This window comes from Peromyscus maniculatus, chromosome 8 (assembly GCF_049852395.1).
Source record: "Peromyscus maniculatus bairdii isolate BWxNUB_F1_BW_parent chromosome 8, HU_Pman_BW_mat_3.1, whole genome shotgun sequence".
Classification (NCBI taxonomy): Eukaryota; Metazoa; Chordata; class Mammalia; order Rodentia; family Cricetidae; genus Peromyscus; species Peromyscus maniculatus.
Genome location: NC_134859.1, coordinates 16,277,363 through 16,294,189, shown reverse-complemented (window position 1 = coordinate 16,294,189; position 16,827 = coordinate 16,277,363). Strand labels below are relative to the sequence as shown.

The 16,827-nt window shown below is 52.1% G+C and overlaps 1 protein-coding gene across 2 annotated transcripts in view; it reads right to left on the bottom strand.

Annotated features, from left to right (window-relative positions):
- Ergic1 (endoplasmic reticulum-golgi intermediate compartment 1) overlaps positions 1 to 16,827 on the bottom strand; it is a 103,319-nt gene that overhangs the window by 13,986 nt on the left and 72,506 nt on the right. For both annotated transcript variants that reach the window (XM_006978870.4, XM_076578073.1), the window contains exons 5-8: positions 13,473 to 13,597; positions 8,369 to 8,473; positions 5,586 to 5,646; positions 2,803 to 2,903 (exon numbers count right to left, since the gene is read on the bottom strand). In XM_006978870.4, the coding sequence (XP_006978932.1) occupies positions 2,803 to 2,903; positions 5,586 to 5,646; positions 8,369 to 8,473; positions 13,473 to 13,597 (392 nt within the window). The remainder of the gene's footprint in view (positions 1 to 2,802; positions 2,904 to 5,585; positions 5,647 to 8,368; positions 8,474 to 13,472; positions 13,598 to 16,827) is intronic.

Sequence of the window (16,827 nt, the reverse complement as noted above, 5' to 3'; positions counted from 1 at the left end):
ATGTAGGGTGGAGGGACTCCAGTGCTCAGGGGGCCATAAATGAACTGCTGATTCTCCTTAGGGGAATCTGGAAGGCTCACTGAGGAGGGGACATTCTAAGCCTCAGCCGATGGATAAGAAGACATCCTGCCTGATGTGTGAATGTGATGAGTACAAAGACCAACCAGGGGCGAGTCTGCCCACAAAGCAGGGCCAGCAGGAAAGGGGCAGTGCCCAGCCCTCCATGGCTCCTAAGAAGCACACAGCAATGTGTGGCCCCCGAGGAGCTAAAGCGACAGGCTGTCTTTGGGCCAGCCTTACCCTCTCCTGAAGGGCTTGGTTTCTCCCACAACCCTGGGGATCGAGCCGATGACCCACAGGATCTCTTATTGGGGCACTTCAGGGCACTGAGAAGCTTTGAGCATGTCTCTCTTGTTTACAACAAATGGAGATGGATGCTGGGTACCCCAAGCCCCACCCCTGTGTCCCCTGCACTGCAGCTGGGCTGATTCCACGGACCCCCCTGAGTCCTAACCTCCCACTGGACAGCTACTTCCATTCATAGGACAGGCTGGGGCCAGAGCCACGGAGAATGCTGAGTGAGCTGTTCCAGGCACCGGGCCCTTGCCAAAGCCTTGAGGGCAGGAGCCCGGGGGCAGAGAAAACTCCACTTTCCCAGGGGAGAGCTGAGAGAGCAGGGTGACTGTCTGGGTTGCGGCCCAGAGATGAGGGATGAGAAACAGAATGAAAAATAGCAGCCGTGGACACCAACTACCCAAGCCTTCTTTGCAGGCTGAGCGCTCGTCTGGAAACATTGCTTCATTTGACAGCAGTCTTGTGGAGTAACTACCACGGACATATTATAAACAAGCAAACAGGCGATGATGACTGAGCTGGGGTGGGGGAGTGCGGTCCAGAGCCCCCCAGGCTTCCTGCTCAGATGAGCCAGCACTGGGGGTTACAATGGTTTAAACAGGTCCCACCCCCTCAAAGTCATACACATTTGTTTGTTGTAGTGCTGGTGGTTGAAACCAGAGCCTGTGCATGCTGGGCAAGTGCCATTAGCTCTCTTCCCCATCTTAGTTTACATCGTCCCCTGTTCTGTAGGTCAATGGATGAGTATAGTATACACACGTATACAGAAGTATGCATTGGTGGTGACTGGAGGTGAGACCTTTGGGAGGTGATTAAGTTAGATGAAACCATGAGGGTGGGGTGCCAGCGGCAGCATTGGTGCTTCTGTGAGAGGAGGAAGATGCTCGCTCCTAGGCTGCTAGTGTGCTTGTGTCTCTCCATGCCCTGCCTGTCCACCACTGTGTGGTGATACAGCAAAAAGGCTCAGCACAGGCCGGGGACAATCTTTTTGACTTTCTCTTCTCCAGCTCCGTGAGATAAAGCAACTTCTATTCTTTATCTGTTACCTAGTCTTTGGAGTCTGTTACATCACCAGGGAAGAGAGAATAAGCCTCCCCAGAGAGTTATGGATCAAAGCAAACCAGAGCAGAGGGACCCATCACTGAGAGGCTTCCCAAGTGGGTAAGCCTGGATAGCCCCTTGACAGATGGACAGACTGGACAGATGGAGTGGGTGAGCAATCGGGGGCTCTGGAGCCCAAAAGGAACCTGGTCCTAATCCCTACATGGCAGCTAGACAGCTCTGTGACTATCTCTCAGTTGCTTGGTGACCAAATCTGTAAAATGGGGACAACAGCTCCCATATCAGGGCAGTCATGGTGACTGAATTGGTGATGGAAGCCAGGTGGTGGCGCACACCTTTAATCTTAGCACTTGGGAGGCAGAGGTAGGTGGATCTCTGTGAGTTCGAGGCCAGCCTGGTCTACAGAGTGAATTCTAGGACAGCCAGGGCTACACAGTGAAACCTTGTCAGGAAGGAAGGAAGGAAGAAAGGAAGAAAGAAAGAAAGAAAGAAAGAAAGAAAGAAAGGAAGGAAGGAAGGAAGGAAGGAAGGAAGGAAGGAAGGAAGGAAGGAAGGAAGGAAGGAAGGAAGGAAGGAAGGAAGGAAAGAAGGAGGGAGGGAGGGAGAGAGAGAAAGGAAAGAAAAAGAAAGAAAGAAAGAAAGAAAGAAAGAAAGAAAGAAAGAAAGAAAGAAAGAAAGAAAGAAAGAAAGAAAGAAAGAAAGAAAGAAAGAAAGAGAAAATGACTGGTGATGGAGGCAGGCAGCTGGGTGTGTCTAGTTCCTAAGAACTCAATACATGACCACCCAATCATGACTATAGTTGAGCTAAACAGTCCACCATTTACTTGGGTAGCCCTGCAACAGCAGAGACAGGAGAGCCCTGGTGGTAAACAGGAAAACCCACCCGCTGGGCTGGGGCGGGGGTTCCTCCTACTCCGAGCACTAGTGTCCACTGGCAATGCGGTTTCTGGAGGGCCCCAGCCACTAACTACAGGGTCATCTCATTTCATCTGATGTCCCTCTGTCTGTCTGTCTCTTGGAGTGTTGGGGTCCTGGGACATCCACAGCCACCCTGATATGATTCCTTGGGCATCTACCATGTGCTGATCCATAGGAGCCTGAAAAAATCAGGACCAGACGATTTGGGACATTTAGGGACAGTCCTCTGCCTGCTATTTCAAACAGATCACATTTTATCTCTTTGTTAGTTTCTCCCCTAGACCTTGAGGCCACCACAATGACAAGGACTGAGTACTTCATCTTTACCTAGACTAGACAATGAGACTGGTAGGACTACCTACTCCCCAACCCCATTAATTCCTTTCAGCAGAACGCACGGAGGCATTGCCTCTTCTCGGCCAGCAGAGGGCGCAACTGCGGTGCTCAGTCCATTTCCAGCCCACTCACCTTGTTGGCCACTGTGTACTGGTAGGAGTAGCGCTGCTTGCCGTTCTTGTCCTCATACACTGTGGGCACAATCTTCAAGATGTAGTCATGGGAGGCCAGGGCTGCAGGGAGCACAAAACAAGATGAAACGGGTTGGGCACATGGGCACTGCTGGCGGGGTGGCCCCACGTGTCACCCCAAGCTCAAGTCCTCCTGGCATCCCAGAGTGCTTTCCCCTCTTCTCCGGAACGCCAGGGCCTGAGCAATTAATTCCATTTGCTGGGATCTTTACATCTGCATTACATAACATAATATTCGGGGTCACACACTCACAAATGGGGCAACCATTAAAGAGGGCTGCTGAGAAGGCATGATCTCCAAGAGCCACGCCACGGCTCAGCATGCTTCTGTGAACCAGGGGCCAGGGGACACGGTCTCTTCAATGTGTGAACACACAGAATTATCTAGAAAGAGCTCCAGGAAACGGAGCAGCTTCAGTGTCCCCTTTACCTAGAGAGACCGGCAGGACGGCACTCCTCACCATGCCCACTCCCCACAAAAGTTTCCTGGGGGAAAGGTGGGATTCGCGAAAGACCCCATTTCATTGTGGGCATTGTCTGCATGCCTTTCCTTTTAAAATAAACTGGGTTGTTCTGGGTTTCAGGGAGAAAACCAAAAAGAACCCCCCAGAAAGAACTACGTAAGAACTGATTAATCCCCAAGGATGGGGGTGTGTTCAGTGGTCAAGCACCTGCCTAGCACACACGTGGCCTTGGCCTCAATGCCAGCACTGCAAACACAAAAAACCAAAAACCTGGTCAACTTCTCTCTTCTTTCTCAATAAACATCTGATCGTTCAGCTCTGCAATATTTCAACATAATCCCCTTATCCAGCTCTCTCTCCTCCTCCAGCTTGGATGGGGGAAGACGTTGAGGACAAGGACTAAGCCTTACATTCCTACCCCCAAACCCTGCACAGAGCCTGGTACTGAGTGGACAGTGGCAAATCTTGCTGAATGAATGAATGGACAGAAGGATGACTGGACAAAGGCATGAATGGAGAATGGATCAATCAGCTACTGATAAGCATGAGTTAACGGGAATCAGAGCTGCCACAGCCTCCCCGGGCATGAGGTCACCGGAACCAGAGCTGCCACAGCCTCCTAGGGCAAGGACTTCTGAACCCTGTGGTCCTTTAGGACGCCAATAGAGGTCCAACATCTATCCCTCTCATTCCTTCTAGAACCTTAGGCTGGGAACCATGGAGCTAAAATAACATAGAAATTGGGTTTCCTGGGTCCTAATCTTGGTCTCCACAAGTCAGTCCTGTTTTCAGACTCATGTATAAGAGTGGTGGGCATAGAGAGAATCTTCCAGCCCTGACAAGTTCACTCCCTGACTCTTCCTGACCCTTACGAGGCCCCAGGAAAGCACAGGACTTCTGAAATCAAGTTGACACCCCAGGAAGCTTGGAGAAAGCCCTCTAGCCTTTAAGCTAAGCCCAGGGGACCACATACCTCTTGTTCATGCCTGCAATGGCTCTCAGAGTTCTGAGCACTAGGATCACCTGGGATCAAAGGCAGACCCTAGTTCTTACCCCTGGAGATTCCCATGTGATGGACTCAGTATTTATAACTAAACCAGAAGGCCAAAGACCACCTTGAAGTATATATCTCAAATTCCATACCCAGGGATAAAGCGTGAAGTAATCAATACCTTAGCAAAAGTCACAACTGTAATTTTTTTTATTTGCACAAAACAAAGGTAGTCTCTCTCTCTCTCTCTCTCTCTCTCTCTCTCTCTCCTCTCTCTCTCTCTCCTCTCTCTCTCTCTCTCTCTCTCTCTCTCTCTCACACACACACACACACACACCACACACACACACACACACACACAAATGAAAGTCACCCTTATGTCTACTGTGTACAGAAACCCAGTTCACATTTCCACTGAAGTATAACATGTCAGATGTCCTCATGGAATCACACTGGGGCTTCTCCTCAGGACCAGGTATCATGAACATCTTTCAACAACACCGAATGGAAGCCTGGAGAGACTGTTTGCTTCGCCTCCTTGTTTCCAGAACTCGGTACTGTGCCTGAGCAATATGCAGTGGGCATCTGACTGCCAAACAGTCATGAGGCATCATGGCCAGCAGCTGCCACATTCCAAGACGCAGGTCCCTACCACACACTAGGGGTAACACTAATATGGTTCTTCAAAGCGACGCAGTGGACATTATTTTTCTTAGCTTAGTGTGTGTGTGCATGCACACACATGCACACATGGGCATGTATAAAAATGGATACATATGTGTGTCTATGTGTGTGCACTCTTTGGCCCTGAGTAGAGAGATACAGCACTCTCTAAAACTCTGGAAGAAGCCAATGGTTGACAAGAATGGTTTGGGCAGGAGATGGGGGAGGGGAGGGCCCTGGCTGGTTTCCATAGAGTGGATTCTGGCTCTGCCGCAACTCTATGGGATCCAGGTGACTACCTCCGCTCAGGATGATGGCAAAGCCGTGATTAACAATAGTGATAGTATAGCTGGTGTCAGAGTTTGGCGATATTCCAGGGCTGCGCTCTACCTTCTCTAGGGACAGGCTACTTTCTTCCTTTTCGGTAAGACAGGAATGAGTCTGCATGCCTCACGGGGCAGTCGTGAGGAAGGAATGGTTGGAGGATATGACCTCGGCTTACAGCAAGCACCTGACTAACTCCTGTCCCTCTGGCTGCCATGTTCCCGTGCCACCTACTGTGAGGGGACACCTGGGGGAGAGGGTTGCTTATGCTGGGATACTCACGGTTGGAGGTGAGTCTGTCCGCTCCACCGAGAGCATTGAAAGCTCCATGAACATTCTGCACCTGCAGAGAAGCACAGTGAGAGAAGGTCCCCAGGAGGATGCCACCTCCAAGCCTAGCCTTGTCAGTGGGGACTGGCCAGGGACCACCAGGTCACGAAGGGCAGGCAATCCAGCAGGGACTGGTTTATACAAAGGCTTGGGGGGCAAGGGACAGTGCAGGCTGGGTATACAGTAGGCAGCAGCATGCTTGCCATTTTAAGCACCTACTCTGTCCTGGCCACTTTGTGCCATCTCATTTATCCCCCCTTAAAAATAGACTTCTTAGCCCACTCTACAGACTAGCAAAGCAAGGCTTGGAGCAGTACCCCAACTTGTTAAACATCTGAGTTGGTGACTGAGCCAAAGTGGACTCAGTCTGTGTCCCTAAGAATCTGCAGAGAAAACTCAAAGGACCATTCTTGTCACACTCCTTCCATGACCCTTCCAGCTCTGTGAAAGGTCCTGAGAAGAGCCAGCTTAGGGTCCTACTGTGTCAGCTGTAGGTGACACACAAGAGTTATGAAGAGTCACCTCCACACAGCAGTGGTCAGACTGTCCTCGGGCAGGGGCTGCCGGAGAAGCAGGCTAAGAACCACATTCCCCCTCTCCTTCCAGGACAAAACCAGGCCGGCTGCAGAACAAGTGTGCCCTGTACATGGAGCCCGCCACCAGGTCCGGTTAGCAAGGGCTTCTGGGAGGAGGGATCATTGACACTGATCTGGAGGAAGGCCCAGAGTGGGCCAAGCAAGCAGAGCCTGCAAAGGTCTGAGCCTGGAGACCGGGCCAGACAGAGACCCATGGGACCCCAGGGAAGAGGGAAGGGGGAGAACAGGGCGTAGGTGGGATAGGCCCCTGTAGAGAACGCTTTAGGAGCAGCAGGTGGGGGACATGACCCTCAGGCTGGCCTCACAGGCTGATGCTTGCTGACAGTCACAGAAGTACACTTTCAGCATGTGACCAGGGCAGTGTAGGGCAGCAGTGTGTCCATCTGCTGCCTTGGGACCCCAAGTGTGAACAACTTGGTTCCTGATCCCCAAGGATGGAGGTGTCATGGTGTTGGAAGTCTCACACCAGAGGGACCACCCTCAGCCTGACCAACATGTGCAAGACTTGGCACACAGTGGGTGGTTGACAAATGTGAACAGATGGACATGGATTGGCTCTAAGCTAAGAAAAACTCCAATTCCTGTGGAGCAGAGGATAGCTGTAATCCTTTGGTTTTGTGCCTACACGCAGCCCAATCCGTCCTCTCGCCTTCTCCCCTGCCTTAGTTAGCCTGGGTCCGTGTTCTCCTTGCCCAGGGCATATCCCTTCCTTCTCTTCTTGCCTACAGTCTTGCTTCATGGACCCTTCTTCCTCATAAAAGATGTATGTTCAGTGTGGCAGTGGCCTCTCTCATCAGCATCCCCTCCTATGTGAGTGCGGCAGTGGCCTCTCTCATCAGCATCCCCTCCTATATGTGTGGCAGTGGTCTTTCTCACTCATCAGCATCCCCTCCTATGTTAGTGCGGCAGTGGCCTCTCTCATCATCAGCATCCCCTATGTGAGTGTGGCAGTGGCCTCTCTCATCAGCATCCCCTATGTTAGTGCGGCAGTGGCCTCTCTCATCAGCATCCCCTCCTATATGTGTGGCAGTGGTCTTTCTCACTCATCAGCATCCCCTCCTATGTTAGTGTGGCAGTGGCCTCTCTCATCAGCATCCCCTATGTTAGTGCAGCAGTGGCCTCTCTCATCAGCATCCCCTATGTTAGTGCGGCAGTGGCCTCTCTCATCATCAGCATCCCCTATGTGAGTGTGGCAGTGGCCTCTCTCATCATCAGCATCCCCTATGTTAGTGTGGCAGTGGCCTCTCTCATCAGCATCCCCTCCTATGTTAGTGTGGCAGTGGCCTCTCTCATCAGCATCCCCTCCTATGTTAGTGCGGCAGTGGCCTCTCTCATCAGCATCCCCTCCTATGTTAGTGCGGCAGTGGCCTCTCTCATCATCAGCATCCCCTCCTATGTGAGTGTGGCAGTGGTCTCTCTCATGATCAGCATCCCCTATGTTAGTGAGGCAGTGGTCTCGCTCATTAGCATCCCCTTCACCAACCTAGCACAGACTTTCCCCACACAAACCCAGTTCCCTGCTCCCTTCCGTTCTCTGGGCTTTCAGCCAACTGAGAGGAGCCCTCTTGGGTGACTCAGGCCTTTGGCACTTCATGTCTGTATGTGTCATTCTGGGGTCACACATACATGCTGATTAATTTTTCTGAAAGTCAGCATGAGAGTCTGTTAATATAAAAACAAAGGGTTGGGTATGGCATAGCATGGGCCTTCGGAGAGAGGGTGATGTGTCTGATGATCCCCTGCCTGGATCTTGTGTCACTGCCCATCATGGGCCTGGCCATGTTTGGACGTAGCAAGAGGGAGGCCCTCTCCCTAGTACCATGCTGGTAGTATGCTCTTGATTTCTGAGACTCCAGAGTTGTTCATTAAACACCACCCAGTCTGTGCTGCCCAGTGAGAGCAACAGAAAATAGACCGAGACAGCTATGAGGGGAGGGAACCGAGCTCTGGAGTCCACCTCCCTCCCAGCCCCAGTTCCCAGCTTGAGCATCTGAGTCTGCCGTGTGGTTGGTGACACCATAGCCACATCCTCAGAAGACGTGACAACCAGGAGCAGAGTGGAACAGAGCCTCATGTGGGTGACCCTTAGGGAGGAGCCCCGATACACCAGCTCACTCTTGTCTCCCCTCCCCCACTCACCTGTAGTGTATCCCCAAAGGAGAGCTTGTGGATGATATGTGTCATGTCCGGGTTCTGTGGCTGGGCTGTGGCACTGTGCGTGGACACGTGGAAGTTGCCGGGGACCTAGAGGGAGAAAGGCAGGTTTCATGAATCTGGGTGGTTGTCCAAGAGGGCTAACTGCAAAGGCTGTCTGGTCTACCTATGGACTGGGGCTCTGGCTCCGTATTTCCAACTGCATGACTTTGAGGATGACTGGTACACTCACAGAAGCTATTGGAAGAGGACAACCAGGGATAACCCAGGGTAAGAGTGCATGTGAGGTATATCCAGTGGATACCCGACAGAGCCTGAACTCAAATCAACAGCAGTCCCCAGCCACCTCTGTGGATTCGAGGCCGCTAGCTCCACAGTGGGTGAGGGTGTACTCTGGACCAGCAAATGACTTCCTTTAACTCTAAACCAAGCTCACAACTACTCAAGTCGGCCTCATCACCACTGACAGGGAATCCCAAGACACCGACTACAGTGGCGGCCTTTGTCTTCCCTACCCACAATCCCTGCAGAGAATCTCAGAACAGCTTCTGCCCCGGTTCCCAGTGTCTGCTCACCCTTGCCTCTCCCCACACAGACTCTTCCCCAGGGCTGTGAGAGAAAGTGTGTTAAATCCTAACCTTTGATTTTGCCACACCTCAGCCCTAAACCCTCCAAGGCTTCTGAAGGGCAGCCTGCTTTTTTTTTTTTAAGTTTTTTTTTTTATTATTATTATTTATTATGTATACAGTGTTCTGCCTGCATGTATGCTCGTATGTCAGAGAGGGCACCAGATCTCATTATAGATGGTTGTGAGCCACCATGTGGTTGCTGGGAATTGAACCTGGAGCCTCTGGAAGAACAGCCAAAGCTCTTAACTGCTGAGCCATCTCTCCAGCCCTGTCAGCCTGCTTTTTGAAGGTGGTTTGTCACACAAGAGTTCACGTGCTGGGGGTGTGGCCTCACTGTGGCCATGAGCATAGAGGCAGGACTTGTACGATGTGGGGTCTAGTTGGGGGTGGTCTCCCTTAGGCTGCTAAGGGACACTGCTCTCAGAATGGATTGAAGTGGTTCTTTGTGGGACCTAGGTTGGTTTTTGAAAGAGCAAGGCTGGCCTGGCCTCTCTCTGCTTCCTGTCCCACCATGGCATCCTTCCTTTGGAATCCTGTCTGTCACATGTCCACTACTGTGATATTGTCCACTGAGAGGACCTCATCAGAGGCCAACTGATGGGTACCTTGTCCTAAATTTTTCAGCCTCTAGGGCTAAATAAATATCCTTTCTCTATCCATTATTGCCTCAGTATTTGACCACGGCAATGGAAAAACTGAGTGACCCAGTTGAGTCCGCATGCTCCTCCTGCAATGCATTCTGGTCGCTGGCCACACACTCAGTCCTGCTCTCCATGCCTCATCAACACCGCTCTCTGCTCTGCTCACTCCTCAACCCCACTAGCCTTCCGATGGCACTGGGGACAGTGTCCTGCACAGCCCCACCTTGGGGCCTTTGTGCCTCTCACTTCTCCCTGGAATGCTTGTCCATCAAGCTTTCCCCACCTCCCTATAGTCCTATGCTCAGGCTGGGGGAGGCCCTCAGCTCTGTTTTGGGGATACGTTCAGGGAGGGCTTCCCAGGGGGAAGGATTCCCTCTTGCAGAGGCCCGAAAGCCGGAGTTTCTCAGGAAGACAGGGTAAGGTCTCAGAGCAGAGAGTAGGAGCAAGCGGAAGCCGTGCCTGAGAGAGAGAGAGGAAATCCCTGAACAGAAAGGGGTCAAGGATAAGGGCAGTGGCAGCCAGCAAAAGCAGGAGGGTGAGGCCATTTAGCTAAAATCCCAGCTGCCACACTGCAAACCCAGGGTCTGTCTTATTCCAACTGCCAGGGAGTGAGGAACATGGCCACATCCTGGCATGTGACGGTCCCTCAGGGAGCCTTATGTCCGAGAACTGTTTGAGGCACTGGGCTGAGGGCCTTCATCGGTGACAGCCTGTCTTCAGCAGTGGCTGAAGTGGGCAGCCCAGGGGGCCAGGGGTGGCAGCTCAGGAAGGTCCCTAGGATGAGCAGAGCATGAGCATGGCCTGCCTCAGAGACCTAACACGAGTGGTTCTCCACATGTGGGCTCATGCCCGCTTGTCACCCTGTGCCTCAGTTTTCCCATGGGAAAGTGGGGACGATGACCACAGAGGTTTTGAGAATGGCAGAAGTGCTCAGGCACGTGAGATGAACGCGCTTCAGTCCTCACAAAGAAGGGGCCCTGGCAGAGCAGGCAGCAGGGTGTGAGGAAAAACCACTGCCTTGGAGAACAATTTCACGCTTTCTTTCACAGCGTAAGCAATACCTGAGTTTATTTCCATTACAAAACCTGCACAGGGCTAGGTGAGGCTTAGCAGAGATGCAGCCAGGCGCCTACGTCAGGAAGTGCACCTTGCCACACACACACAAGGCCTTGGGATCCATTCCAGCACCCGGGGGGAAATAAAAGCCCTTTACGCGATACCATCAGAGCTCCTCAGAATGACAGAGTCCTGGCAGGTTTTCTGGGCAGTGGGCCAGGCCACAGGCACAGACAGCCTTGGGTTTGGGGTCTCTGTCCCCAGGGTTAAGAGAATGGAGAAAACTGGCTCCTGGGTATCTGCCACCCGCTGCCAGCCCTTCGAGGCTGTGACTCAGTAACCCCCTCCACTCCACACCAAATCCATCACAGGGGGCTGAGTCACACAAGCACACACTGAGCCCAAGAAACAGAAGAGGACGCTTTTGGAACCTGTGACTTAGGCACCTACGTCAGTGTCTTGGATGGATTTTAAAAATATATAACTGGATTCGGTCCCCCCCCCCCCTCCCCACTTCCCTCTGCCTTCCTTCCAGAGGCAGCCATGATTAGCAGGGCTACCAGGCAGGCTCAGTCTGAGCTGCTGGGGACTGCTGGGGCACCTGCAGGTGAACTCTGGCATCCGGCTGTTGGTCGACTTGCTGATGGCTGGAAAAAGGGGCCACGTCTATTAAAGGGTCTATAAAGGGGACAAGTCTGTGTCTAATGATGGCGATCAGGGAGGGCAAGGACTCTCCTTGTCCTCAAAGCAGGCTGTCACACTGGCTTTATTTTATTTTATTTTTTGGAAGGGGGGTTTTGAGACAGGGTTTCTCTGCATAGCCCTGGTTGTCCTGGAACTCACTCTGTAGACCAGGCTGGCCTCAAACTCAGAGATCCACCTGCCTCTGCCTCCTGAGTGTTGTGATTAAAGGTGTGTGCCACCACCACCCGGCTCATACTGTCTGTCTTCAGAACAGCTCCAGAGGCACAAGACACCAGAATGGGAGTGGGCAGGATTAGGAGTCTGTATTCTCCAAAGGGTTGAGTGGATAGTGGTCTGAAGAACATGGCCACTCTGGTCATAGTATGTATAACACAGATGTTAAAAGCAGTAGTCACAGGCAGGGCTCAGGGCCCAGTGGCCAGATGCCTGGGTTCAGACACTGTGGTCCCTCAAATGCTACTTGACTCCCATGCTCCAGTTAAGGAGCAGGTAAGAATCCACTAGACAATGACCGCAGTGTCTTTTCACAGGCACCCTGGCCACCATGTTCTCCTTCTCTGGCTCAGAGAAGTCCAGTTTCTTGCATGTCTGCTGTTCATGTGCAGCGTGCAAACACACTCACACCAAATGATGTCAAGCATAGGCTGACAAGGGCAGGGCCATAGCCTACTGATGGGTTACAAGGCAGGGTCATAGTCTACTGATGGGTTACAAGGTCAGGGCCATAGTCTACCGATGGGTTACAAGGTCAGGGCCATAGTCTACTGATGGGTTACAAGGTCAGGGCCATAGTCTACTGATGGGTTACAAGGGCAGGGCCACAGTCTACCAATGGGTTACAAGGCAGGGTAATAGTCTACTGATGGTTACAAGGCAGGGTAATAGTCTACTGATGGTTACAAGGCAGGGTAATAGTCTACTGATGGTTACAAGGCAGGGTAATAGTCTACTGATGGTTACAAGGCAGGGTAATAGGCTACTGATGGTTACAAGGCAGGGTAATAGGCTACTGATGGTTACAAGGCAGAGCCATAGTCTACTGATGGGTTACAAGGCAGGGCAGAAAAGTGTGCCCATGCCCGTCCAGTCACCAATACGTCTGATCTGGTCATATGAGGTAGATAATGACACTCCCCCTCCCCTTTATAGGTCCCCCTTGTATGCTGCTGGGGGTGCTCACTCAGAGCATCTCCAACCTAAACCTACGACTTCCCACATCACTGTTCATTGTTGACTCCTACAGGAAGGCCTGTTGCCCAAAACTCTCTCCTTCAACCCCAGAAACACGCCTCCGAATTCCGGCTTCACATCTCCCTGGAGATAAGGAGATTCCCTGCTGGGAATTGAACATATCCGAATTGCAGGGCTGATTCCCAGCCCCTCCCACAGAAGCGCTCCCGCGCAGGCTCCCTCCGCTGCAAAACAGCCTTGGGAGCAGGAACTTAGCAGGGTCTTTGGGTCTGTGGGTGCTTCACCTGTCACGCCCAATTCACAGCTCAGTTCTGTTGACTGTCCTCTTCCACTTAGCTCTTGGCCACCTCCCATCCCCAGGCAGCCCACCAGGGGACTATCTACTAGGCTGACCAGCAGACAGACGTCAGGCAGTGACGGACATGCCCTGACTGTCTATCGCCACTTGCCACGGAACCTCACTCAGCTGTTCACTGCCTCTGATACAAGGTGCGCATTACAAACCTGGAATGAACGATGGTGTCCACTCATTTACCCAACATGAGATCCGTGACATGGGTGATGCCACTGTGGCACTGTTAGCATCACCGCTATAACCTCAGGTGACCTGTGGGCTACCGCTTGCTGGAGAGGAGGGACTGGGACTTGAAGGCAGGTCTTCTCACCTCTCTCAATGTCCTCCACTCCAACAAGGTGTAGCCCTTTCTGAACCCACCATCAGGGGCTTGAAATCCCAGGGAGTCCGAAGCCTACCCAGTCTCAGAGAGAATGATCAGGCAGCCATGTGCTGATTCTCAGCTTGCTGGGGGCTCTGTTGGGGTCAAGTGGGTAGTGGGGAGGAAAAGGGCCCAGGCAGTGTCTCCATACCTTGTTGATGCTGAACTGGCCCTCGAAGCGGCAGCCTGCTCCGTTGTCCAGTGGGATCTTCATGGAGTTGTCGATGTGGCCCACTTCATGCCTGCCCATCTCATCTTGGATGTCAAGCCCGACCACTGTGGGGGCCAAAGAGAGCAGTCACCCACACCCACAGAGCGGGGACCAGCCCACTTCTGCAGATGCCCCATTTAGCACTCCATGAACCCAAGGCTACACAGGGAGTCAGCCAGCAGAGGAGAAAGTGGCTGCTTGGCTCAGAGGGAGCAGCATCCAAAACAGTCCCCCCAAAGTCACAGTGCCCCTACGACTGCCTGAGGCTGGTGAGGATGGAGGAGGAGCTAGGAGGAAGCAGGGTCTAGATCAGCCAAGGATGCAGGGTCCCGGGTGACTCAGCTACATGCAAAGACAAAGGAAGGCTGTGGGGTAAGAGGGACCACAGGGGTCTGCCACTCGGTCTGCCATCTGGATCCTCACTGTGTCCTTCCGCCCATGTGACACAACTCAGGTGCTCATTAACCTCGGTGCCTCAGTTTATCTTTTTGAAAGACGGGGCGATAGGAATTGAACTTTTAGTGGAAGAGCATGTGGATCCAAGAGTTAGATTTGGCAAACGCTCAGCACAGGGTCCGACTGGCAGCAGGTGACAGATGCTTCACCGGTGCCAGCCCTTGGGGCACCTCCCACTCTGGGGTCAGTGGATGAACAGGTTCAGGCACCCATTCATTCATTCTTTATCTCTCTTTCATTCACACCTTCCTTAACTCAGTGTCTGTAGCTACCAAGTTCCATGCACCCACCTAAGCACCAGAGTGGCATCATGGGAAGAGTCAGGCTGCACCCTCCAGGAGCATAGGCCCTTTCAGGAGGTTCTTTAGCCCACACATGGGAGGTCTGTGCTCCCCAATACCAGTCTTGACTCCAACATGGCTCTGTAGGCCCACTGTGGCTCAGCTTCTGCACTGTAACAATGAGCAGGCTGCACTACTGTGTTCCCTGACATGGTCCCGGTGTGCGCAGGGGGAGGGGCTCATGTCCACCTTGGGAATGTAGCAAGCTTCCTGGCAGGCATATCAGAAGAGGAAGCTTGACACAGAGAAAGAATAGATCTTTTAAAGCAAGCTATTTTAAAGACAAGGCATAGAAGGAAAATGGGAACAGCCACGTTCCTCAGTGGGTGTAGGGGAAGTTATGTGCCAGCCAGTGTGGAAGGACACGTGACATGACCATCGCAGATGATGCCACTGGTCTGTAATGAGAAAGCTACAGAAACGCAAGCAATCCCCGCCTGACTCAATGGTTCCTCTTGAGGCCAGCTTGCAGAGACACTCATGCTCGGACATGTGCAAAAGGCAATTCCAGTCAGCCTTGATGGAAACTGTGACAACTAGAAGCCACCCATGTGCCTATCAAAATGATGGTGGCTGGTGGATCAGGTCTCCTCTGTGATGTGAAGCAGCAGGTAGAGAATGCACTAACTGGCGTACATGGAGAGGCTGGCCTTGGGTCCCTGGAAGGCAAGCTACCTAACCTTCCTGTGACTTAGTTACCACAGGCTTGATGTGGAGACCGGGAAACTCATGATGGCACTTGCTATGTGCTGGACACGTCACTAAAGACTCTGGTATAGGAATGCAGGAGCTAAACATTTCTGTGGGGAAGACGATGTTATAACTATCCAGTCAACATCAGGGAAAACTGAAGCACAAAGAGCTCACAAGTGATAAGCAACAGAGCTTGCACAGGAGTCAGTGTCTTGTTCTGAGTCTATCCGCAGGCGGCTGGCTGGAACACAGCTCTGATTCAGAACAGGCCTGGGTGGGAAAATAGCTGGTTTTTATTTCACCAATAGTGTAAGGAACTTAAGAAAAGCTGGATGTGTGTGTGTGTGTGTGTGTGTGTGTGTGTGTGTGTGTGTGTGTGTGTGTGTGGTGGCGGGTGGTGGGTGGCGGGGCTTCACAAAAGTTCTACAACAGCTAGAGAAGAAACAGAAAGCAAACAGGATACATATCCCGGCATGCACGCATCCTCAGGTACTGAAGTCTTGGGATGCTTAAGCCCCCCCTGTAAAATGGAGGGGTATTTTCACTCCAGACCTGGCATCCTCTGGGTTACTCTCACAGCCCAGGACAAGGTAAATGCCATGTAAGTAGCTGCCATCCTTTGGACTGCAGTTGCTCTCAAAGGCCTGCGTGATGGAGCCTCTGGTGCTTCAGGAAGGTGGCAAACCTTGGAGAGCGGGACTCAGCGGGACATCCTTACTGTTACTAGGCTGCACTCCTGGAGGGGACGGTGAAGTCACTGCCCTTCGCCCTCTCTCGTTTACTTCTTTTGCTTGAGGAGAACAGATCTGTACATCCCATGCTCTCGACACACCATACGACAATGCATCAGCCAATCAGACCGGAAGGTGCAACATCCGGTCCTATGCCCTATTCTCTTCAGATGTTGGTGGTCTCTGGCATTTTACACTAACAAAATGGTAACACAGTGACTTCCTGGGCCATACTGTTTAGGAAATAACAATGAGGAAAAGGTCTGTGTATTTTTAGGTCAGATGTATTTTTTTCTCTGAATGCTTTCGTCCTGTGGCTGCTGAATCTATGGGTGAGAGGCTGCAGACTCAGAGCGACAATGTTTATAGACACACACACCAAGAGGGAAAAGAAGCCTCCTCTGTCATCACAGGCTGCTTTGGGGACAACGCCATACCGGGGGCAACGAAGAGGAAGGGGCACTTTCGTGGTTATAAAAACAGCTATATTTCCCTCTGTGCCAGAACTCTAACTTAGGCGAAGCAGCACTCTCCCACTGAGCTACAGCTCCGTACCTTGAAGAATAACTCCTGCATTCACCGTGTAATGAACAGTAGTGTCATTGTTATGACATTTAACCATGCTGGGAATGGAACCCGGGGCCTTGGCATGCCAGGCAAGTGCTCTACCCCCTCCACCCCAGACTATTTTTTTTTTTTTTGAAAGCAGGATATGAGATGACACCCGTCGTATGACCTCAGCCATGTTCAGAAATGTACAGGAGGGAGGCCAATGGGACAGAATGATGTCAGAATGTCCATGGACCCTGTCATGGGGGTGGAATTATGGGTGATTTCCTCCGTGTCTCTGGGCTTTCCATACACACAAAGATAGATGTGCGTTTGTGTGTGTGTGTGTGTGTGTGTGTGTGTGTGTGTGTGTGTGTTGAGTGGTCTTGAAAAGGAAACCAGGGGCTTGAGCACGCTGGGAAAACCACTGAGATACACTCTGCCTTGAAGGTCTTTGAAAGAAAGACCATTGTGCTTGGCTCTGGCGGGTTCAAGTCACAGCCTGGCAGAGCTGGCAGGTCCCAA